The sequence below is a fragment of the Lates calcarifer genome, linkage group LG18 (genome assembly GCF_001640805.2).
Source record: "Lates calcarifer isolate ASB-BC8 linkage group LG18, TLL_Latcal_v3, whole genome shotgun sequence".
In the NCBI taxonomy this organism is placed as follows: Eukaryota; Metazoa; Chordata; class Actinopteri; family Centropomidae; genus Lates; species Lates calcarifer.
In genome coordinates this window covers 701,149-727,217 of record NC_066850.1, presented here as the reverse complement: position 1 = coordinate 727,217, position 26,069 = coordinate 701,149, and the positions used below count along the sequence as shown (strand labels likewise).

Here is a 26,069-nt window from a genome sequence, read left to right as displayed (position 1 = left end):
TAACTCAATGTTGAGAAAAAATCAAAAACCACATTTAATAATGTGTATTAATATTTATGTCCACTTCAACACAAGTTTTTGGAGTAACAGCTCCTATTAAGAAATCAGTTCAGCTCTAACATTGAATCTGGTGTTTCACAAGACTCAATTTAAGGGCCCTTGTTCTTAATGTGTTTTTGCCTTTGTGAGTATTTGTGGCAGCAGGACGGTGTGTGTGGGGCTGAGTCAAAAATAAACCACAGTTTTTCAGTGATTTTAATAACTTGGAGCTCTATGGTTGATAAACATACAGTACCTGATAGTAGGATTGTTGGTTTGAGTCTACACATGGGATTTGTTGACGGAGGTCAAAATGGAGAATACCACCAGACTTACACCTGTTAAAGCTGCACTTTGAAATAAAAATGAATTTAAAGTTCAGTTTGATTCGTGGGGAAAACAGGAAGTCAGCAGATGATTTTTCTGACATGTTGAACTTTGTCTTGCAATGCTGTGTCTGTGGTTGATCTCTCAAAGTCACACTGAGTGTGTTTCTACTAACATGTTGGATGTAGCATGATGCTAACTGTTGATGCTAACTACGGCTCTGCTCCATGTTTGGTGTCTGCATGCTGTCTGTCTCTTTCTTTGTTGTCTTGATTGGGTTTTCACATTAGCGGTCAGTATGTAGTCCTGCCTGTAGAATAGTTAGTGTATGTTCTATATGCTGTGAATGTTAGACTGTAGATATTGTAGTGCATGTTTCCAGTTTGCTCAAAGATTGTGTTATACTGCCAATAATGGTAATATAATCTACAAATTTGCTCCCAGGTGATGTTTTAAAAGTGTTTCAGAACGTTAAAACTGAACTGGGAGGAAATGTGGATACATTTTAATACAATCAGAGAGTTTATCTTAAAATATATATATAAATAAGATTTGACCGGAGAATGTGAATACCGAGGCATGAAGTGTAAAAGATAAAGTCCTGTAAATGTATAAAGGCTGCATGTTTAATGTGAAGGTGTCTGCACAAAATAGGAAACAGTTTTAGATGAAAGATAAATTCCTGAGCATGATGTCTTTATTCTTTATATTTGAGTTTTCTGGGGTTAGACCGATGAATGGGTTCCATACTGGCCTGGTATGGAAGTCTGCACCTGCCAATAGTCAAATTAAATCATTTAATTACATTGAAATTTTATTTAATATGTAAAATTGTTTTTACTGTTTATTTTCATTCATGCAAGTCTACAATTTCTGTCAAAATTAAAACTTCACTGATGAAAAATTTTCTGTGTCCTCCAAAGCATAAAACTGCAATAATGCTGATTAGATTGAATATTAAATTGACTTAACATTTTCACTGTCAAACTGGCAAACAACTTGAAATCTAAACATAAAAAAGAAAATTTTGAAGTTGGCTTTTGCATCAATATTTAATTACGTCTTAATTTTAGTTTATTTGTACTGAAAATAAACACCTTCATAATGGTAGAATAAAAAAAGTGTTAAGGTCAGATATTATGAAAATATGGAAAATAAATGTAACTAGATTTCATATTATAATCTTAAATGTAAATGAGCAAATGAAAAAATTTAATGCAAAAACACAAGTTGAAGTTTTAAATGGAAAAGGAAACAAGATTAAAATATGATGTTATCTTTTTGTTTTTCTGTTTCTCTCTCCGTCCCTTTTCCATTTTCCATTTGACATTTAACTTTATTCTCCATAATAATTGGAATTATTCCAACGTGAATTTAAAAGTCCCGTTTGTATTTTAATTTTTAATGTTTTAAATTAGATTTTAAAATTGTACATAAAGTATAAAAAGTATAACTTATTTTTTTCATTCATACAGTAATGCACACATAAATGGAAATTAAAATTTGAATATGATTGAATTATTTCATTTTATTATTGGTAGCCATAGACTTAAATACACATTTAATAAATCACATCTGAATGTGAAATAACTAAACAAAATTTTGTAATGTTTGTTCATGAAGCTGAAGTTAATTTTTTATGAAAACTTGTTATTTTTGTTTAGGTCTGTTTTGTCACCAAATTAAGTCATAAAAATATATATTTTCTTCGTTATCACCCCATTATTATCAAAATAAAGGTGGTGAAATCAGAAAAATGAAATCTCTAAAAAAATAATTTTTATTAAGAATTTAAACATATCACAATCAGTAAAGGCTTTCAAAACCCACATCGGTCGAGCCCTAATGGCTGAGTAGGATAAGTATCATAAAGAGTAATGTAATTTGTAATTTAGTCTTCTAGTCTAGTCTTCTTCTAATTCCTGGTGGACGGTGTCAGAAATCATCATGAGGAAATTTACATGTTTGTATTTTATAGGAGCAAGACAGCTTTAAAGAAACGGAAGCTAACAAGGTAACAAGACTAAATGACAACATGTGGCTTTCAGTCTGTGGGCTTCATCATTCTGTGGTTTTATTTATTTTGTGTATCTGTGTGTATTTGTGTGTGTTTGTGTGCGCTGCCATCGCACTAATACCAGCCTTCAGCCAGAAAACAGAGAACATCTGAACAGTTTAATCCAGCAGATTAAAGTGAAACTGAACCAACAGCAGAGAGTTTAACCTTCAGACGAGAGGAAACTGAAGCTGAGAGAGATTAAATATGTCTGGACAGATAGATCTGACGATAATAAATGTAAATTTAAGATGTGAGATTGAAACTGTCAAGTTTAAAAACAGAATAAAACTAAAAGTTTAAAGTGTTAAAATGAACAAATTATTTTATCTTTATATGAAGTCTCCTGAACTCTTTTGGCAAAGAAAATTGAATTAATATATCTGACATTTTTCTTTTCCCACATGGATCTCAACTTTTACTCAGTCTCTGAATTTAAAGGGTAAATAACAGATCTTCAGGTCTGACAGGTTCTATTCATGAGGAAATTTAATGTTAGATCTTGATGTTTCATGTGTACAGATGTAAATGTGTCAGATATTCTATTCACTGTGTAGATATAAAAAAAAACTAAAACATCACCCTGTTGATAATAAATACGTCCGATTCATATTTATAATGTAGCAACATGTTGCATCACTCGTATTTATTGAAGTATATTTTCTTTATGACTTCAGCCCGGTGCAGCTGGACGACTTTGATGCCTACTTCAAAGAAATGAGCAAAGACTCAGCCTACAAGTTCTCCCTGCAGTTTGAGGTGAGTTCAGTATAATGTCTGGACTAACACACAGCGAGACTGATCATTCACCAAAAGGTTATTATTATTATTAAAGGGAGGGGTATTCACTTGGTTGCATTCTGCAGCCTCACCACTAGATGTCACTAAATCTTACAGACTGGTCCTTTAAAAAGTTCCCGTTTTCAGAGAAAAAGACCTGCTAGCTTGATTTCATTTTTGGAAAATAAAGTATGGCATGTAAAGCTGATATTTGTTGCTACCATGTTTGTTTCTCTGTAAAGATTCATGGTTTTATTGGTTTAATGTTATTTAAAGACCCATTTATGGACAGAGGGCTCTGAATACGAGCTGCTGGAATACCACTTACTCCATCTGTTGGTCACATCTTAAAATACAAATAAATTCATTTCAATACAGAGATATATGTTTTTATTCAAGAGTAAGATCCTTTAACCAGAAACATCGCTATATATCACTACCATATTCCATTGAGAAAAACAGGAATTTTACTGGAAGCTGCTGGAATACCACTGCCTCCATCTGTTAGTGTGTTTGTGTCACTGTGTGGTACTTTTCTTCAGTAAAGTATCTGATTACATCCTTCACCACTGAAAGTCACACAGTAACACAAACACACTAACAGATGGAGGCAGTGGTATTCCAGCAGCTCCTGTGTTTAGCTCACTAAAATTCCTATTTCTGTCAATGGAGTCTGGTATACAGACATTGTTGCTCAATACTGCACAGATTTTAAAGTTTTTTGTCCTTATCAATTATTTTCACACAAAAACCAGGTTCTAAAACACCAGAATTATCCTTTAATCTGTGCTGACAAAGACCTTTAGATTTATAAATATGAAGGACTTAAAACCACTTGATGTAATAAATCTGCCAAATACAAAATAATAGAAAGTCGATCCTGGTTTATTCCTGCAGATGTTTTTCACATTAATAATTATTAATAAATGTTTTGCAGGAGCTGAAGAGTGTTGGTCTGGATCTGTCCCATGATGCAGCCGACCTGCCCGTCAACAGACCCAAGAACAGATACACCAACATCCTCCCATGTGAGTTCACTTCCTGGCAGCGAAACACCGCACCAACATCCACATCTATATTTAATGAACATTGATTTCTTCTTGCTCACAGACGATTCACAGCTGTCAGAAAAGTCAGATGTGATTATGAAACGTATTTGAGTGGTCTGACAGCTGCGAGGTTCGTTAGTAAAAATAAAGATCAGGATGTCGTCAAAGGTCCAAATATTCACATCACAGATTCCAGCTCAGCACAGAGTCAGTTAAAAGCTGGATAATGGCAGGTGAATGTTTGGTGAGATAACTGATGATGAACGTGGTGAAACGTTGACTGACTGTAGAAATATCCTCTCCAGACGACTTCAGTCGGGTGAAACTGATCTCGATGCACAACGACGAAGGTTCAGACTACATCAACGCCAACTACATACCTGTGAGTGCACCTGTCCATTCATTACATCTGTCCATATGTAATCTATGTCAGTATTTATTTAATCAGAAACATTTTAAGATTAAACAAGTCTGAGAGAGGTGGAAGAAGTTCTCAGAGTCTTTACTTAGGTAGGATTATCAATAAATACTTGATTACAAGTAAAAAAAATACTACTACTACTACTGCTACTTAATTAAAAGTACAGACGTATCATCAGCCACATTTAGTCATCGATGCCTCAGCAGCATGTTAACTACCTCAGATAGTTTAGTCCACTGGTTCCCAAACTGGAATCCAAAGTTTTAGACTTTTCTTGGGCTTTCAGTGAAGTATTGATCATTTGATCAGTTATAGAAGTGTTTAGAGGAGAAATGTGTCTTTGAATCTACAAACTGATTTTACATACAAGAGGCAAGGCAAAAAGGTTGTATTTTTATCAGATGCTTTTCTTTATGTAAAGTTTTTAATGTTAAAACGTGTGTGTGTGGGTAGTGGCCAAAAAGTCCACACTTTTAAAATGCAAATATTATCTCTAATAAAAAAAAAAAAAAACATTTACAATTTGCATTGGTAACGCCAACAGATATTTGTAGTGTTTTATATTTTGAAGTTTACAGAAAAATTAGACATTTTCATTTTAATTTACTGCTGCACAGAGAGAAATCATCATGAGGGGATATGATTATTGTTGCAGTGTAGAAAACATAAAGGAAACCCTGAGCTGCTGACAGTTATGGAAGTACAATAAATAACTGTACACAGAACATTTACTGTGAAGTTCCTCTTAAATGTTGTGAGGTTTAAATCTCTGGTCTCATGTGAACTTGATGTTGTTCTGACAGTGACTGTGTTTCTGTCTCTGTGACGTTCAGGGCTACAAACATGCTAAAGAGTACATCGCCACTCAGGGCCCGCTGCCCGAGACTCGTAACGATTTCTGGAAGATGGTTCTGCAGCAGAAATCTCCGATCATCGTCATGCTCACGCAGTGTAACGAGCGACGGAGGGTGAGTTTCATTTCCATTTTCTCCGAGAGGAAACAGGATGGCTTCAGTTTTCACTCACAATGTCACTGTTTCTCTGCCGTACGTCATCGTCAGGGCTGAGTTTCCTGTCTTTATTCACTCAGAGCTATTCACAGACACTGATACAGGTCACACAATGGCTCCTGCATCCAGGAGAAGAGATTTATGGCTGCGCTGTTTAAATAGTACATCACTCATTCACAGTTAAAACTGAAAGAGCTGAGTGTGCAACAAAATTCTGCTCTGGACAAACTGAGGACTTCTTCATGGTTTTAATTCATCAGTCATATTATTTAACTACTTAAAAATCAACTCGTCAAAAATGTAAAAGGTCGTACGGAGGCTCAAAGAAAACAGAAAAAATATATATTAACCATCAATTTGTAAAATGGGGTCATTATTAGAACTTAATGTTTTTAAACCCTCTTCATTTGTAATTAAGAGTTTATTTGCTAAGTTTTGTTTAATTTCAGTGATTTTTATGTCAAATTGTCCTTTTTCCAAACCGTACTGTGACTGCCTGTCAGATCAATCAATCAGTCAGTTATTGGCTTATCTGTGTTGTTTGACAGACAGATTGAATTTGTTTAGTATCTGCTGATCACAGAGCAGTGAGAGTCTGTGTGTTGTCTTTTCAGGTGAAGTGCGATCATTACTGGCCGTTCACAGATGAACCTGTGATGTACGGAGAGATCAGCGTGGAGATGTTCTCTGAAACTGAGTCTCCAGAGTGGACCATCAGGAAGTTCAGACTTGGATATGTGAGTAAAAGATAACCAACCTGAGGCACGGAGCCCTTCATGGGGTCGTTTTTAAGACTAAAACTATTTGAGCAGCTGAAGGCGGAGGTTGTCAGGGACGTTAACATGAAAACCCATCTACTCACCAGTCCATCTTTACAGCCTCATTGTGTTTCTACTCACTGTCTTTCAAACTATTACTAACAAAGTAAAAGAGGCCAATGCTGCAGTTCTGCTTAAGGCCACAAAATAGAGCTAAAAATAATGAGTTTGAATTACAGATGAGAGTAGACTGTATCTGTAAAAACAGACTTGTAGTAATGAGTTATCTCAGAATTACATTATGTGTGTGCTCTCTGCTGCCCCCTGCAGGCCGACGAGACTCAGGACGTCCTCCACCTGAACTACACCTCGTGGCCAGATCACGGCGTCCCCACAGTCAACGCCATCGAGAGCATCCTGCAGTTCGTCCACATCGTCCGTCAGCAGGCCAACAGGACCAAAGATCCTATCATAGTCCACTGCAGGTCTGTACAGGGTCTCAGGGGCCTGATTCAAATCAATATCACTATAGATAATTTAAAAACCTTTGGATGAAGATATATTGATCAGGGTTAGATTTTTGGATCGATAATTCTTTTTAATTTGCTCAGTCGACTGAAGAAAACTTTACTGAACAGATCAGATCAGAGACAGTGAGTCACATCCTGATAGAGCCATAAAAATGCAATTAGACAAATGATGTAATGTCCATTATGTCAGATATTCTGTTGTGGTGCGATAAAAGCAGCAGAGGTTTTCTGTCTGTGGTCCTCAGTGCTGGAGTCGGCCGGACCGGGACCTTCATCGCTCTGGATCGTCTGATGCAGCACATCAGAGAACACGAGTTTGCCGACATCCTGGGCATGGTGTCTGAGATGAGATCGCACCGTCTGTCCATGGTCCAGACTGAGGTGAGCAAGGACTCACCTGATTCTGTTTTACATCAGAGAAATCAACAGTTTCAGGGCAAGATACAAAAATGTGGTCAGGACGGACAGATTAACCAGAGAACTGCTCATCAGGTTATTTCAGGAGCCCTGACAGTTTCCAGGTGTAATACTACACCAGGAGTCATGTATTGTTCCAGGTGATTTTTAATTTCTCTGTGAACACCAGGTCCATGTATTAGAAGTTTAGAAGTTTGCATTTCTGATGTAACGATGTATAATTTTCACACCTGAACCAAGCTTCATGTATTTATTAGTTTTGGTTTCCCACTAATGAACTTTACCTGTCGTCATCACCTGTGTGTCCTGTCTCTCCCTGTGCTTGTCAGTGATTGGTTTATAGACAGGATTGAGTCTGATGTCAGTGTGTTGTCAGTTCAATTCGTCCCACTCCTGGTGCACTTCAGCTTCTTGTGGCCAAATTGAGTATTACACCTACAAACACTTAGAGAGGACACTTGTCTTTCAGGGCGTCTGTAGATGATGTTCCTGACTGCTAACTTGCTGACAGAGTTGATTTTCTGTGTTACCTGGTCATGAACATCACTATCTGTTGCTGTAGTTGTTGGTTTTCTGTGGGGCTGTAAATTGCCTAAAAGGCCAGAATCGGTTTCAGTTATTTTGGGAAGTGAAACAGCGAAAATGCAGATGTGATAAAACAGAAACGTAATCTGCTCATATCTGTTTACAGAGGACTTAAAGTGAAGCCGCTGACAGATGACGTTTCTCTGACCTTTTACTTTTTCACATTTAATAGGCCACTGGGCTGAAACATGAAAAAGTTGTTGTGTATGTTTGTAGCTGTGTCGTATTTCAGTGTTTCTGCAGGTGGTTGACAGGACTGAGTGTGTCTGGTGTTTGAGCGGCTGCTGTGTTTCCTCTGTGCAGGAACAGTACGTCTTCATCCATCAGTGCGTCCTGTTGATGTGGCAGAAGAAGAAACAGTCCATCACCTCCGACGTCATTTACGAGAATGCCAGCAAGACATAATGAGGAGCCTCCTCCAGACGTGAGTCACATCAACATCAGCACACCGACACACACCGGTCAGATCTGGGACAGGGTAGAATTAGATTGAAACTCTTAATAGGTCAAATTATGCAATGACAAAAACATGAAGTCTTAGTTTGTTCTTTGGGAAAGCTACACGTACAAATGAAGGTAACTGTTGACAATGTTTCAGCAAAGTTTGTTGTGTTGTAGATTTAATGTAAATTATGTCATCAGACTCTGTCGGAAATGTTGTTGGAAATGTTATAAATTAGTGTAAAAGAACTGGAACTGTGGAACTTTATATAACTTTATATTCTCACCTGCTCCTCATTCACCAAAACACTCGCAATTATTTAATTAATCAATCAAAAGTGTAACAACTGAACACTGTCTCTGATTATCATTATGATCTCTGAGTTCCTTCAAGAACCAGGTCCAGTTCCTTCTGTACAGTGCTCAGAAACGCCTCCATCTTGTGTTACAGGAGCCTGATGTGAGTCTCTTACCTCCCTCTTCCTTGTCTTTCAGGCTGTGAACACACCCAACCTCCTGTGCTTCAGGCATCCATTCTCTGCAGAAGAAGAAGAAGATCAGCTTCATCATCAGTATCAAAAAAAACTAAACAGCCGAACATCTCAACGACACAAAGAGGGAAAATAAATCTAGTTTTTAGTTTGAATTGGTGTTAAAGCATGGGGATGGAGTTCTGCCTTAAGGAGCCTTCACTGACTGACCGACATGTTCAACCACACCCCTGCCCTCTGAACCGGACTGATTCACGTCAACGTGGGGTGGGAGGAGCTTAACAAGCTCTGCCCGCTGATTGGATGTCTACACTGTGTCCGTCCTCGTTCAGACGACATGAAACGACGAGTCGGTGGAGCTGAGTCGGCAGTTTTTTTCATTTTATTTATGTTTTTAATCTCAGGAGTCGCTGAAAAACCAGCAAGCACACCGGCCTCTTCCTCCACTTCCTAACTCATCTGTCATTCATCAGTATTAGTTTTCTGCATCAGTGTTCACCTTCCGACAGTGTGCAGCAGCTCTCCCGGGAGTCGTAGGCGGTAGATTGAAACGTTACACTGCCAACTCACCGAACATGGGACTTTAACACGTCGATTATTAAAAACACCGACTGCTCTAAGAGGCTGATTAACTGCCAGGACAGCTGCACAGAAAACACTCACTTAGAGAACCCAGCAAGCATTCGACGATTGACAAGGTCTGGACGAACAATGAGCACAAAATTTTACGAGTCACGATTTTTTAATCAATCACTAAAAACTATTATAAAAACATATCTTTCCAAACATCATGTCCCAGTCTTGGTTGAAGACGCCAACAATGTCAAACACTGGTGAAGAATTTACATTCAAGCTCACGTGACCTTTTAGAGAAATTTAGCTGAAGTTTGAACATTCAGCTTCAGAAGAATCAGAAGAATATTTCAGTCCTAGTTTCACTAAATGCTGCTCAACTATAACACATCCAATTATTTTATCCCATCCAACGTCTGAATGTTTGCTGGGTCTGCACAACAACTCAAGGGCACAACAACAGTGGAAGGGAACCGACGCCTCTCACTACCGTCCCGTTGCCGCTCGGCGCGTTCGAGGCCAGTTTAGACTCTAGAGACTGTGGTTGTAGAGCTGTAGTTTGTATTTGCACTGAGGCCTCGGAGCTGCCCGACTTGCTGGCTGAAGAAGGGAAGAGTTTCTGCTGCTTCTGACCGCGGAGGACTAAATGTACAGCCCCGTCGCTCCGTATCCGTCCTGTGCACTGTGGGCTCTTTCTAATGAACGGCGTAGATTAACCTGAGACTATTGTGGAGGTTTTTCTGATCTCATCGGCTGCAACAATCAGCAGAGAAATGGATGATATCTGACAGTAACGGATCTGAAGATAGAAGAGACACTGTTACCTAGATAGTTGAACTGCTAGAAGCACTGGGACATTACATGAAGACCTGATATCAACTTTCCCTCCATGTTGCTCAAGTAGGGAAATGACAGAAATATATCTGTTCAGCACATCTCCAGAGCCGGCCCAAGACCCAAAGCATAATTTAACTAAAAACCAATAAGTCAAACTATTAAAACTGCAAATATTACTCAAACTTAATCTGTCTACAGCGAGTACAAGAAGGTTTACAGTTAACTCCAACATACATTTACTGCTGTTGTTATAGTGCCTTTCATTTTCTGTTTTTATTTTTGTTACTATACAAAAACTTTTGGGTATAGCTCATCCCAAATTATTTTACAAGCAAGATTTACCCATAAACCCAAATCCCAAACTTTATACATCACACCTTACAATTATGTTGTAATTGAAAATGTTTTTGTGTTGCATTCAAATTTACTATCATAACATTTATACAGCATGCTGTAAATTTGCAATAAATAAGCATTGAATCTGGTGACAAAATTTGGTGTACTGTACTGCTAAAAATACCAAAATATGTTGTAATAAAAAATTGTGGGATCTTGGGATCTTTAAAGATTTCAGGCATTATAACAAAAGCAGTGAATGCAATATTAAAGACTAAATAAAGATAAACTCCATTAGAACTTGTTGTTTTGGCGTCCCCTGGTGGCCATCTAATCGCGGCTTGGGTCAGCTCTTCATATCTCTGTCTTGAACTCATGACTACTGTACAGAAAATAGTTGTGAAGCCATTTTCTGAAGCATCATGTTTGCTAGTTATATCAGCTCATTAATTACAATGATTTCATAATTTTTCATCTTTCTACTGAAGATTCGACTTGAAGGGCAAAAGAAAAATCCACTTTTCTCACTTCCTTGATGACTGTAGAGAATGTCTACTGAACAGATGAGAGTGGTCGACCTCCTTTAACCCAAAGTGTCACATCAGAATCAGGATGTACAGGGTGTCATCAAAATAAGAGCGCGGAAAAGAGGTTGCAGACAGTATTTCTTCATGGTCTGTTCCTCACACAGAGAACAGGATAAAAGGTCCAATATAATACATATTTCCCTCTATTTATATATGCAGTATACAGCCTAAATTAGCTGACTGGATCCATTTGAATTTAATAATAAATAAAATAATAATAAAATTTTTGACACAAACATTTACTCAGCACCTTAGTGTAAACAAGCTTTTTACTTTTTGACTTTTTCATAGAAAATTTTTTGTGTGCAAAGATGTTTATTCACAGCACAACAAACCTTGATTTACAAATACAGTTTCCTACAGGAAATTATTTTGTTTTAGTCAGGTTTTATTAAACTACATTTTGCTTTTATTAACTAATACATCACTGTTTAGTCTTAAGAAAGAGCCATAGATTTTTACCTGAATAAAACACAGTAAAGGTGTCAAAATTAAGTTTTTATGTAGTTACTATATAATGCAAGAATCACTAGTAACATTTTTTGTTTGTTTTACTCTAAAAAATTCTTATTCTTGAAAATATTATATAGCACCCCCAAAAAAACTGTTATTAAATTTTGGATAGCACTCTTTACAGCTGCACAGATTTTGAATGTGTTCCACCTGTGACTCTAGTAAAAATTACAAAATGTTTCCAGATCGTGTATAGTGCCACAGTTTGAAAAGTCTTCATCCCAGCTACGGTTTTGTGTTCTTAAAATATTTTTTCTCTAAATTTCAAAATGTGTTTTTAAGGCAAAATTTTTATAAACTTTGCAGTTTACACATTTTTTATGACATGCATCTACTTTATAACAAATTAAAGAATGTGTGTAAAAAATCCACTATAAACCTGAAATTTAGTATTGCATGCTGACGGTCTTCTTTTTAAAATTTGATACACACTCCCACATACTTAAGTATTGTATAGTGCCCCCCAAATTTTTTTATGGTCACAACATTTTGTAACACCCAAATGTTTAATCGCTGGAATTCTTTTGTTTGTTTTGTTTCTGTTTTTGGAAACTGATTTTCACCACACCTTGTTTCTACTTTGTAAACCTTTTAAAGAAATCATCAAATAGATCTAAAAAATTGTGTTTATATAGTGAAAACATTTAAACTGATTACACCCGATAATATGTGTTAAGAACCCAAAACCTAGTATTAGCTTCAAATCACCTCAAAATTTGATATACCATCCCTGATTATTAAAATACTGTATTCTGCCCTTAAAATCTTTTTTATAGTTGCAGAATTGTTTAGATTTCACAAATCTTGTCATCATGTCTACCTGCTGCTCTCATTATTTTGAGGACACCTTGTATCAAATTTGTAGAACAATTGAAGAAATGAATGAATGTGTGTAAAAAGGCCATTGGACACTTCAGTGTTGACTTGTAAAATGATTCGTCATTGTGGCCTTGTGATTCAAACACCTGAAGTCTTTACCTGTTCGCCGTCTCGGATCCTCGGAGGTTCGGTCGCCACTCGATCTGAAATAGGTTACATTTCACTATTAGATATCAGATGTACTGTACATACTACTACTGCTTAACTATTCTGTTTCTACTCGTCATTACAAAGTAATTCTTGTGGAAATGTTGCTTTAGGGGTTTGTTTTTTAAAAGTTGTTGTGTATGTGAATCATCATTACCTGAGCCAGAAGCTAAGTTCTCTCATCATTACAACGGTTCGGTTTCTTTCGGCTTCGGCGTCGACGTCAACAGCTCAACAGACGTTTGGAAACTTGGCTGTTTTCGAAGCGAACTCGTCTGTGGCTGGAGAAACGCACTTTGGTACAACTGTCAAAAAAAGGAGAAAAAAAAAAACAAAATGAAAAATAAAACTGACAGATAACCTGCAGACAATGTCCGAAAGCTCAGCACTGTACACTCCTCTACAATTCTTTCTCTTGCTTAGTGTGTGTCCAGTCAAACTTGTATGTCATTGGTGCCATTCTTGTGCATTGTGTCACTTAAAATTTGAGGGATGATCTCGAACTCAGATTGTCACAGTTTTAATGTGTGTGTGTGTTGGAACAAAATAAAATGTTGCAGTTACACGTGTCAAGTCTCAGTTTCTCAAAATTCATCATTGCATGACGCGGTTGCTAACAGTATCAGATGATTTGCGTGAGTCCTCATTGGCTGCGTCGTGTGTCGTCATCGGTCATGACCCTCAGAGAGGCGGAGTAACGAAGCCGGAAAACAGATTTAAACCAACGTCTGAGCCGTTTCCCCGGTTTGTCGGTACCGTGAGGAAACTTAATCACCAAAATAGCCTGGATGTTAAAACAAACTGTGGAGCTGCTTTTTTTGTCGAACACGAGTGAAGCTGGACGCTGAACACACCTGCAGCGCGAAGGTAAGGCTAAGGAGCGAACTAGCTACCGGCTAGCGTTAGCACTAGCAGTGTGGACCACCAGCGTGGACTGTGAAAACACAAGGAGCTTTTGATAGTCTGTTTAAATCCCTGTTGTATTTGATTACAGTCACGTTACCAACATTTTGCATCTCTTTGTAACTCTGTGTTGCACCCTGGTCATTTTAACTCTGTTTATATCGGTCTTTGTCATCGTTTTGTGTCTATTTGTGGTCATTCTGTATTATATCGTGTCTTATATCGTGCCGCGGCGCGGGTCAGCATTAGTCTTATCTTGTAGTGATGCCGATGGGGTCTTTTCCTTTTTGCTGTCGTTATTATTTGTGTGATTGTGTTTCTGTAAAGCGTCCCTGACATGAGTTGTGGAGGGTGGTAACTGTTTAGTCTGTCTGATTATCATGTCGTTGTGATCAAATTGTGTCTGTTTGTGGTCTTATTGCGTCTTTACTTGGCTGTTTTACATCTCTTTATGTTCAGCTGCTTTGTCTCTATGTGGTTGGTCTCACTGCATCTCTGTAGCTCCGTGTCCTGATCTTTTTACATTTCTTTAAGGTTATTTTTGTTTCTTTGTTCTGCGTCTCTTTGTTCTGCGTCTCTTTGTTCTGCATTTTTGTTTGTCTTCGTAGATTTGTGGCAGTAATCTGTCCATAGCTATCTATTGATCCACAGTTAACGATGAGAAAATTTGTTTGTGGTGTCTTAATACTTGATTGAGCTCAGTTATATGTTAAATTCAAGCTTGAAAACTAAACTTTAACTCTGTGCTCCTCCACAAGCTTGAGCCTCAAACATTTTAGTTCCTTTGTTGTTGGTTCTTCAGGATGTGATGATTTTTCTTGTCATGTGACAGGAAACAGCCCATTTTCTGAAACACTCCTGTAATGTTTGGGGAATGTTCTGGTTCATCTGTAATGATTAATATCCAGTCATTAGTTTGTTTGGACCTGATGTTTGATTGAGCTCAGTTCAGTGGTAAAGGCTTGAAAACTACATTTTGACTCCGTGCCCCTCCACAATGTCTGAGCTGAGATTATAATTAGAAATCATTACACCAACATTTAAGCTTTTAAAGTCAAAATTATTCTTTCAGATGTTTTTAATATTCTCTTTTAGGTCAGTCAAGTTTTATTTATAATTTTCGAGGCTTTGGTGTTTAGTTTTCACTGTGTGGGTTTTAGTGGTAAAAAGTTTCCATTTTGTTTTGTATTAGTTAGTTAATCGGTGTTTCAGGTGTTGTACTTGTGTTTTCCAGGTCAACTTGTTCAGCTGCTGCAGCTTGGACAGAGACACCAACATCACTTTACAGACCAACAGGTATGTGTCCAAAACATTTACCCAGTCTGAAAGATAAGTGTTAATGAGCTGAAATATTAATGTCAGCAGTTACTTTCAGGTTTTTTGTTTAGTGTCACAGGATTAATCCCAGCTCAGACATTGTATTTAATGAATTTACTACTGAATAGAATAAGAACTGATCAATCATGTCTGAGAGAAGTACCAACTGTAATTGCTCAGAGCAAAAAAATAGTAGTTGTCAGTGTTTTATCTTTGGTGAAATTGAACAAATTGAGTTCAACAAATGCAAAAATTTCTGTCTCAGATTGTTATTGTTCAGGATTAGTCAAAATGTGATTGAACTTCAGTTTGAGTGTACATCATGAGAAATTCTTAATTATGTGTATGTGCTAGACATACTAGACTACACCATACAAAACAGTATCAATTCTACAAATAAACTATTGGAGTGAGTTGTTTGTTAAATGTTCTGTTTCAGCTGTAATGATGAATATTTCTGTGTGTTTTCATGGTTAAACTGTTGATGAGGAACAGGTAGTAGAGTATTGATCATTTTCCTTTGTATGTTTCTCTTTGATTTCCTCCAGGTGTCACCACTTCGTCTCAACATCGTCCACGATCGCAGAGACATGGTCCATGATCGGAGAGGCATTGTTGAGGATGAGGGAGACATCGTCCACGATCAGAGACATTGTCCACGATCGCAGAGACCTTGTCAAAGACGAGAGAGACGTTGTCCATGATCAGAGACATTGTCCCATGCTTCGCAGAGCTCTGCGCAAGAGTCGGTAGTGACACTGTGGTTCCTCGATTCGACGGCATGACCGCGATCATGGAAACATTTGTCAATGATCACAGAGACACCGTCTATGATCTCAGAGACATCGTCCACGATCATAAAGACATTGTCCATGATCACAGAGACTTTGTCCATAATCTCAGAGACATTGTCCGCGGTCACAGAGACGTAGTCCACGATCACAGAGAGTGTTCGTACAATGAAGGAGTTCTTTGAGACCAGGACAGAGGCCTCCAGGTAAAACACACACAGCTTTACATCAGCTGTCCAACACAGAGCACTGACATTAAACTGTTTATGTTCAGTATTCAGTTTATCAGAAAAGTGTAATAATAGACGTAATCTGCAATATAAAGATAATGTATAGGTAATCTGTATAAGTAATGTAAAACTAATTAGCAATATCAGATGTAACATTTAATAGTGAAAGTAATCTGTTACTAGATGTAGTTTGCAACAGGAAGCATTATCTGTAAATTTAGAAGTAATATATAATGGTAAAAGTATTCTAATGTTAGAGGAAACAGAATGAATAATATGTAAATGCAATGCAGAAGTAATAGTAATCCAAATTGAAGTAAAAATGTCACATTATATTGGGGCATCAAAAATGTCCTAGTATAATATGTGGTCAAAAATGTCAAAAAAACGCCACAGTACAGTAAGGTGTCAAAAATTATTTGTTAAGTGTTGTGTTTCAGCTGTAATGTTGAATATTTCTGTGTGTTTTCATGGTTAAACTGTTGATGAGGAACAGGTAGTAGAGTATTGATCATTTTCCTTTGTATGTTTCTCTTTGATTTCCTCCAGGTGTCACCACTTCGTCTCAACATCGTCCACGATCGCAGAGACATGGTCCATGATCGGAGAGGCATTGTTGAGGATGAGGGAGACATCGTCCACGATCAGAGACATTGTCCACGATCGCAGAGACCTTGTCAAAGACGAGAGAGACGTTGTCCATGATCAGAGACATTGTCCCATGCTTCGCAGAGCTCTGCGCAAGAGTCGGTAGTGACACTGTGGTTCCTCGATTCGACGGCATGACCGCGATCATGGAAACATTTGTCAATGATCACAGAGACACCGTCTATGATCTCAGAGACATCGTCCACGATCATAAAGACATTGTCCATGATCACAGAGACTTTGTCCATAATCTCAGAGACATTGTCCGCGGTCACAGAGACGTAGTCCACGATCACAGAGAGTGTTCGTACAATGAAGGAGTTCTTTGAGACCAGGACAGAGGCCTCCAGGTAAAACACACACAGCTTTACATCAACTGTCCAACACAGAGCACTGACATTAAACTGTTTATGTTCAGTATTCAGTTTATCAGAAAAGTGTAATAATAGACGTAATCTGCAATATAAAGATAATGTATAGGTAATCTGTATAAGTAATGTAAAACTAATTAGCAATATCAGATGTAACATTTAATAGTGAAAGTAATCTGTTACTAGATGTAGTTTGCAACAGGAAGCATTATCTGTAAATTTAGAAGTAATATATAATGGTAAAAGTATTCTAATGTTAGAGGAAACAGAATGAATAATATGTAAATGCAATGCAGAAGTAATAGTAATCCAAATTGAAGTAAAAATGTCACATTATATTGGGGCATCAAAAATGTCCTAGTATAATATGTGGTCAAAAATGTCAAAAAAACGCCACAGTACAGTAAGGTGTCAAAAATTATTTGTTAAGTGTTGTGTTTCAGCTGTAATGTTGAATATTTCTGTGTGTTTTCATGGTTAAACTGTTGATGAGGAACAGGTAGTAGAGTATTGATCATTTTCCTTTGTATGTTTCTCTTTGATTTCCTCCAGGTGTCACCACTTCGTCTCAACATCGTCCACGATCGCAGAGACATGGTCCATGATCGGAGAGGCATTGTTGAGGATGAGGGAGACATCGTCCACGATCAGAGACATTGTCCACGATCGCAGAGACCTTGTCAAAGACGAGAGAGACGTTGTCCATGATCAGAGACATTGTCCCATGCTTCGCAGAGCTCTGCGCAAGAGTCGGTAGTGACACTGTGGTTCCTCGATTCGACGGCATGACCGCGATCATGGAAACATTTGTCAATGATCACAGAGACACCGTCTATGATCTCAGAGACATCGTCCACGATCATAAAGACATTGTCCATGATCACAGAGACTTTGTCCATAATCTCAGAGACATTGTCCGCGGTCACAGAGACGTAGTCCACAATCGCTGAGATGTCGTCCACGATCGCAGAGACATGGTCCACGATCGGAGAGACATTGTTGAGGATGAGGGAGACATTGTTCACGATCAGAGACATTGTCCATGACTCGTGGTGACTTGGTCCCCGATAAGTCGGCACTGCTGGCGTTCATAGAGACATTGTCGACGATCGCAGAGACATTGTCCATAATCTCAGAGACATTGTCCGCGATCACAGAGACGTAGTCCACGATCACAGAGTCTTTGTGCAATGAAGGAGTTCTTTGAGACCAGGACAGAGGCCTCCAGGTAAAACCCAGACAGCTTTACATCAACTGTCCCACACTACTGAATAGAATAAGAACTGATCAATCATGTCTGAGAGAAGTACCAACTGTAATTGCTCAGAGCAAAAAAATAGTAGTTGTCAGTGTTTTATCTTTGGTGAAATTGAACAAATTGAGTTCAACAAATGCAAAAATTTCTGTCTCAGATTGTTATTGTTCAGGATTAGTCAAAATGTGATTGAACTTCAGTTTGAGTGTACATCATGAGAAATTCTTAATTATGTGTATGTGCTAGACATACTAGACTACACCATACAAAACAGTATCAATTCTACAAATAAACTATTGGAGTGAGTTGTTTGTTAAATGTTCTGTTTCAGCTGTAATGATGAATATCTCTGTGGTTTATGGTTAAACTGTTGATGAGGAACAGGTAGTAGAGTATTGATCATTTTCCTTTGTATGTTTCTCTTTGATTTCCTCCAGGTGTCACCACTTCGTCTCAACATCGTCCACGATCGCAGAGACATGGTCCATGATCGGAGAGGCATTGTTGAGGATGAGGGAGACATCGTCCACGATCAGAGACATTGTCCACGATCGCAGAGACCTTGTCAAAGACGAGAGAGACGTTGTCCATGATCAGAGACATTGTCCCATGCTTCGCAGAGCTCTGCGCAAGAGTCGGTAGTGACACTGTGGTTCCTCGATTCGACGGCATGACCGCGATCATGGAAACATTTGTCAATGATCACAGAGACACCGTCTATGATCTCAGAGACATCGTCCACGATCATAAAGACATTGTCCATGATCACAGAGACTTTGTCCATAATCTCAGAGACATTGTCCGCGGTCACAGAGACGTAGTCCACGATCACAGAGAGTGTTCGTACAATGAAGGAGTTCTTTGAGACCAGGACAGAGGCCTCCAGGTAAAACACACACAGCTTTACATCAGCTGTCCAACACAGAGCACTGACATTAAACTGTTTATGTTCAGTATTCAGTTTATCAGAAAAGTGTAATAATAGACGTAATCTGCAATATAAAGATAATGTATAGGTAATCTGTATAAGTAATGTAAAACTAATTAGCAATATCAGATGTAACATTTAATAGTGAAAGTAATCTGTTACTAGATGTAGTTTGCAACAGGAAGCATTATCTGTAAATTTAGAAGTAATATATAATGGTAAAAGTATTCTAATGTTAGAGGAAACAGAATGAATAATATGTAAATGCAATGCAGAAGTAATAGTAATCCAAATTGAAGTAAAAATGTCACATTATATTGGGGCATCAAAAATGTCCTAGTATAATATGTGGTCAAAAATGTCAAAAAAACGCCACAGTACAGTAAGGTGTCAAAAATTATTTGTTAAGTGTTGTGTTTCAGCTGTAATGTTGAATATTTCTGTGTGTTTTCATGGTTAAACTGTTGATGAGGAACAGGTAGTAGAGTATTGATCATTTTCCTTTGTATGTTTCTCTTTGATTTCCTCCAGGTGTCACCACTTCGTCTCAACATCGTCCACGATCGCAGAGACATGGTCCATGATCGGAGAGGCATTGTTGAGGATGAGGGAGACATCGTCCACGATCAGAGACATTGTCCACGATCGCAGAGACCTTGTCAAAGACGAGAGAGACGTTGTCCATGATCAGAGACATTGTCCCATGCTTCGCAGAGCTCTGCGCAAGAGTCGGTAGTGACACTGTGGTTCCTCGATTCGACGGCATGACCGCGATCATGGAAACATTTGTCAATGATCACAGAGACACCGTCTATGATCTCAGAGACATCGTCCACGATCATAAAGACATTGTCCATGATCACAGAGACTTTGTCCATAATCTCAGAGACATTGTCCGCGGTCACAGAGACGTAGTCCACGATCACAGAGAGTGTTCGTACAATGAAGGAGTTCTTTGAGACCAGGACAGAGGCCTCCAGGTAAAACACACACAGCTTTACATCAACTGTCCAACACAGAGCACTGACATTAAACTGTTTATGTTCAGTATTCAGTTTATCAGAAAAGTGTAATAATAGACGTAATCTGCAATATAAAGATAATGTATAGGTAATCTGTATAAGTAATGTAAAACTAATTAGCAATATCAGATGTAACATTTAATAGTGAAAGTAATCTGTTACTAGATGTAGTTTGCAACAGGAAGCATTATCTGTAAATTTAGAAGTAATATATAATGGTAAAAGTATTCTAATGTTAGAGGAAACAGAATGAATAATATGTAAATGCAATGCAGAAGTAATAGTAATCCAAATTGAAGTAAAAATGTCACATTATATTGGGGCATCAAAAATGTCCTAGTATAATATGTGGTCAAAAATGTCAAAAAAACGCCACAGTACAGTAAGGTGTCAAAAATTATTTGTTAAGTGTTGTGTTTCAGCTGTAATGTTGAATATTTCTGTGTGTTTTCATGGTTAAACTGTTGATGAGGAACAGGTAGTAGAGTATTGATCATTTTCCTTTGTATGTTTCTCTTTGATTTCCTCCAGGTGTCACCACTTCGTCTCAACATCGTCCACGATTGCAGAGACATGGTCCACGATCGGAGAGACATTGTTGAGGATGAGGGAGACATTGTCCACGATCAGAGACATTGTCCACGATCGCAGAGACCTTGTCAAAGATGAGAGAGACGTTGTCCATGATCAGAGACATTGTCCCATGCTTCGCAGAGCTCTGCGCAAGAGTCGGTAGTGACACTGTGGTTCCTCGATTCGACGGCATGACCGCGATCATGGAAACATTTGTCAATGATCACAGAGACACCGTCTATGATCTCAGAGACATCGTCCACGATCCCAAAGACATTGCCCATGGTCGCAGAGACATTGTCCATAATCTCAGAGACATTGTCCGCGGTCACAGAGACGTAGTCCACAATCGCTGAGATGTCGTCCACGATCGCAGAGACATGGTCCACGATCGGAGAGACATTGTTGAGGATGAGGGAGACATTGTTCACGATCAGAGACATTGTCCATGACTCGTGGTGACTCGGTCCCCGATAAGTCGGCACTGCTGGCGTTCATAGAGACATTGTCGACGATCGCAGAGACATTGTCCATAATCTCAGAGACATTGTCCGCGATCACAGAGACGTAGTCCACGATCACAGAGTCTTTGTGCAATGAAGGAGTTCTTTGAGACCAGGACAGAGGCCTCCAGGTAAAACCCAGACAGCTTTACATCAACTGTCCCACACAGAGCACTGGCCTTAAATTACTTATATTCAGTACTCAGTATATTAGAAAAGTCTAATTAAATAGAAGTAACCTACCCTATAAAAATGATCTCTAAATAATTTGTACTAATAGAAGTACTGTATAAGTAATTAGCAATATTAGAAGTAAGATAGTCAAAGTACTGTGTTACTAGATGTAGTTTACAACAATAAAAGTTAACTGTAAATTTAGAAGTAATATGTAACAAAAAAATATGTAATGTTAAGAATAATCTAATATTAGTGGTAACAGTAATTCTGTAATATAAAAGCAATGCAGAATTAATTGTAATCCAAAAAAGAAGTAAAAATGTCATGTTATAGTAAGAGATCAACAGTACCCTATCAAAAATGTCATTGTATAGTAAGGCATAAAAATGTTATTATACTAAGGCATGTAAAACCATCAGATGTTCTGTTTCAGCTGTAATGTTGAATATTTCTGTGTGTTTTCATGGTTAAACTGTTGAAGAGAAATAGGAAGTCGTGTATTGATCATTTTCCTTTGTATGTTTCTCTTTGATTTCCTCCAGGTGTCACTACTTCGTCCACATATCGTCCACGATTGCAGAGACATGGTCCACGATCGGAGAGACATTGTTGAGGATGAGGGAGACATTGTTCACGATCAGAGACATTGTCCATGACTCGTGGTGACTCGGTCCCCGATAAGTCGGCACTGCTGGCGTTCATAGAGACATTGTCGACGATCGCAGAGACATTGTCCATAATCTCAGAGACATTGTCCGCGATCACAGAGACGTAGTCCACGATCACAGAGTCTTTGTGCAATGAAGGAGTTCTTTGAGACCAGGACAGAGGCCTCCAGGTAATTCACAAACAGCTTTACATCAAATGTCCAACACAGAGCACTGGCCTTAAATTACTTATATTCAGTACTCAGTATATTAGAAAAGTCTAATTAAATAGAAGTAATCTACCCTATAAAAATGATCTCTAAATAATTTGTACTAATAGAAGTACTGTATAAGTAATTAGCAATATTAGAAGTAAGATAGTCAAAGTACTGTGTTACTAGATGTAGTTTACAACAATAAAAGTTAACTGTAAATTTAGAAGTAATATGTAACAAAAAAATATGTAATGTTAAGAATAACCTAATATTAGTGGTAACAGTAATTCTGTAATATAAAAGCAATGCAGAATTAATTGTAATCCAAAAAAGAAGTAAAAATGTCATGTTATAGTAAGAGATCAACAGTACCCTATCAAAAATGTCATTGTATAGTAAGGCATAAAAATGTTATTATACTAAGGCATGTAAAACCATCAGATGTTCTGTTTCAGCTGTAATGTTGAATATTTCTGTGTGTTTTCATGGTTAAACTGTTGAAGAGAAATAGGAAGTCGTGTATTGATCATTTTCCTTTGTATGTTTCTCTTTGATTTCCTCCAGGTGTCACCACTTCGTCCACATATCGTCCACGATTGCAGAGACATGGTCCACGATCGGAGAGACATTGTTGAGGATGAGGGAGACATTGTCCACGATCAGAGACATTGTCCACGATCGCAGAGACCTTGTCAAAGACGAGAGAGACGTTGTCCATGATCAGAGACATTGTCCCATGCTTCGCAGAGCTCTGCGCAAGAGTCGGTAGTGACACTGTGGTTCCTCGATTCGACGGCATGACCGCGATCATGGAAACATTTGTCAATGATCACAGAGACACCGTCTATGATCTCAGAGACATCGTCCACGATCCCAAAGACATTGCCCATGGTCGCAGAGACATTGTCCATAATCTCAGAGACATTGTCCGCGGTCACAGAGACGTAGTCCACAATCGCTGAGATGTCGTCCACGATCGCAGAGACATGGTCCACGATCGGAGAGACATTGTTGAGGATGAGGGAGACATTGTTCACGATCAGAGACATTGTCCATGACTCGTGGTGACTTGGTCCCCGATAAGTCGGCACTGCTGGCGTTCATAGAGACATTGTCGACGATCGCAGAGACATTGTCCATAATCTCAGAGACATTGTCCGCGATCACAGAGACGTAGTCCACGATCACAGAGTCTTTGTGCAATGAAGGAGTTCTTTGAGACCAGGACAGAGGCCTCCAGGTAAAACCCAGACAGCTTTACATCAACTTCAGTTTGAGTGTACATCATGAGAAATTCTTAATTATGTGTATGTGCTAGACATACTAGACTACACCATACAAAACAGTATCAATTCTACAAATAAACTATTGGAGTGAGTTGTTTGTTAAATGTTCTGTTTCAGCTGTAATGATGAATATCTCTGTGGTTTATGGTTAAACTGTTGATGAGGAACAGGTAGTAGAGTATTGATCATTTTCCTTTGTATGTTTCTCTTTGATTTCCTCCAGGTGTCACCACTTCGTCTCAACATCGTCCACAATCGCAGAGACATGGTCCATGATCGGAGAGGCATTGTTGAGGATGAGGGAGACATCGTCCACGATCAGAGACATTGTCCACGATTGCAGAGACCTTGTCAAAGACGAGAGAGACGTTGTCCATGATCAGAGACATTGTCCCATGCTTCGCAGAGCTCTGCGCAAGAGTCGGTAGTGACACTGTGGTTCCTCGATTCGACGGCATGACCGCGATCATGGAAACATTTGTCAATGATCACAGAGACAACGTCTATGATCTCAGAGACATCGTCCACGATCATAAAGACATTGTCCATGATCACAGAGACTTTGTCCATAATCTCAGAGACATTGTCCGCGGTCACAGAGACGTAGTCCACGATCACAGAGAGTGTTCGTACAATGAAGGAGTTCTTTGAGACCAGGACAGAGGCCTCCAGGTAAAACACACACAGCTTTACATCAATTGTCCCACACAGAGCATTGACATTGAACTCTTTATGTTCAGTATTTGATCTTCATTCTGAATAACACATTATTTGTCAAAAAATAGATTTAACCCTTTAGCGAAGTTTAGTTCTTATAATAACAGATCAAAGAAAAGGATGAATTTAAGGATAAACTGACTGTTACTGTTAGGTATTGGAAAGATATTGACCAGTTATACCTTGTTTGTAGTACTTATTTTTAATGAATGTGTTTGGAAAGACCTGGTTTTAAACAAATGTTCAATGTGTTTCAACAGAATTCACGGAAACAACAGGATCCACCAATGGTGAAAGTAAGAAAATATTTTTATTTCTATAAATAAAGATCAGTGCAATATTTCTGAAACTTCATATCAACAAACAACTTATTCAGTTATAAAAAATATGATGAAAAAAAAGACACTTGGATTGTCTCTCAACTCAGACTGAAGCAAAAAACATGTAACAGAACATCAAAAAAGTGTAATAATAGATGTAATTTGCAACATAAAAAAATGTTTTAGTAATCCGTATGAATAAAAGTAATGTAATTACTGAAATTAATGAAATAATGAAGTAACTAGTAATATAAGAAGATAGATGTAATAGTTATCTGTACTACATAAGAAGTTTGCAGTAGTTAAATGTAGTTTGCATCACTAAAGGTTATCTGTAAATTTAGAAAAAATATGTTATAAAAGTAATTGTAAAAGTAATCTAATATCCAAGGTTATACTCAAAGTAATCATCAATATAAGTAAATAAAGTAAATAAGTAAGTAAGTGACGCATAAGTAATAGTAATCTAACATGAAGGTGAAAATGTCAAAGTGTAGTAGTGCATCACAAAAAAGACATAACATAGTAAAATATCAGGAATGTAAAAACGACGTCACCAAAACAGTTAAAACATCATAGTATAGTAAGGCATCAAAAAATGTCATAGTATAATAAGGAATCAAAAACCATCAGAAAATGTCAAAGTATAGTAAGGCATCCAAAACGGTCCAAAAATGTCAGTACAGTAAGCGTCAAAAGCAGTTCATTCATTATCTTTACCCCTTATCTGTTAAGGGTCACGGAGGCAGGGGGGTGGGGCCACAGCGTGTCCTAGCAGTTATTGGTCAAGATTCAGGGTACACCCTGTACGGATTGCCACTCCATCACAGGGCCAACACATACAACAAGGTGTCAAAAAATTTCCAAAAATGTCATAGTATAGTATGGCGTCAAAATTGTTATAAAAATGCCATGGTAGAGTAAGATGTCCAAAAAATGTCCAAAAATGTCAAAGTGTTGTAAGGCGTCAAAAACAGTTACGAAATTTCAGACTACAATACAGCGTCAAAAATGGTCAAAATAATTCATAGTATAGTAAGGCGTCAAAAATGGTCAAAAAATGTCATAGTATTGTATGGTGTCAAAAATGGTCAAAAATGTCATAGTATAGTATGGCGTCAAAAAACATCAAAAAATGTCATAGTATAGTATGGTGTCAAAAAACATCAAAAAATGTCACAGTATAGTAAGGCGTCAGAAATGGTCAAAAAATGTCATAATAAAGTATGGCATCAAGAATGGTCAAAAATGTCATAATATAGTATGGCATCAAAAAATGGTCAAAAAATGTTGTAGTGTAGTATGGGGTCAAAAATGGTCAAAAAAATGTCATAGTATAGTAAGGGGTCAAAAAACACCACAAAAATGTCATAGTACAGTATAGCATCAA

At 37.9% G+C, this 26,069-nt stretch overlaps 1 protein-coding gene and 1 long non-coding RNA gene across 5 annotated transcripts in view; both read left to right on the top strand.

Annotated features, from left to right (window-relative positions):
- The window catches only part of ptpro (protein tyrosine phosphatase receptor type O), a 40,817-nt gene extending 27,478 nt beyond the window's left edge, over window positions 1–13,339 (top strand). For 2 of the 4 annotated variants that reach the window (XM_018687429.2, XM_018687426.2), the window contains 10 exons: window positions 2,345–2,380; window positions 3,100–3,181; window positions 4,140–4,230; window positions 4,557–4,633; window positions 5,506–5,640; window positions 6,297–6,419; window positions 6,771–6,925; window positions 7,216–7,351; window positions 8,276–8,396; window positions 8,909–13,339. In XM_018687429.2, coding sequence (XP_018542945.1) covers window positions 2,345–2,380; window positions 3,100–3,181; window positions 4,140–4,230; window positions 4,557–4,633; window positions 5,506–5,640; window positions 6,297–6,419; window positions 6,771–6,925; window positions 7,216–7,351; window positions 8,276–8,377 — 937 coding nt within the window. In that variant the 3' untranslated portion in view covers window positions 8,378–8,396; window positions 8,909–13,339. The remainder of the gene's footprint in view (window positions 1–2,344; window positions 2,381–3,099; window positions 3,182–4,139; window positions 4,231–4,556; window positions 4,634–5,505; window positions 5,641–6,296; window positions 6,420–6,770; window positions 6,926–7,215; window positions 7,352–8,275; window positions 8,397–8,908) is intronic. The other 2 variants (XM_018687427.2, XM_018687430.2) reach the window with 1 other exon arrangement.
- Window positions 13,340–14,654: 1,315 nt separating this feature from the next.
- On the top strand, window positions 14,655–23,980 carry LOC108890535 (uncharacterized). The gene is made up of 9 exons (XR_007815024.1): window positions 14,655–14,678; window positions 14,914–14,975; window positions 15,545–15,993; window positions 16,567–17,015; window positions 17,589–18,264; window positions 18,729–19,177; window positions 19,751–20,199; window positions 22,921–23,596; window positions 23,866–23,980. It is a non-coding gene; the product is annotated as an uncharacterized LOC108890535 (long non-coding RNA).
- Window positions 23,981–26,069: the final 2,089 nt, after the last annotated feature.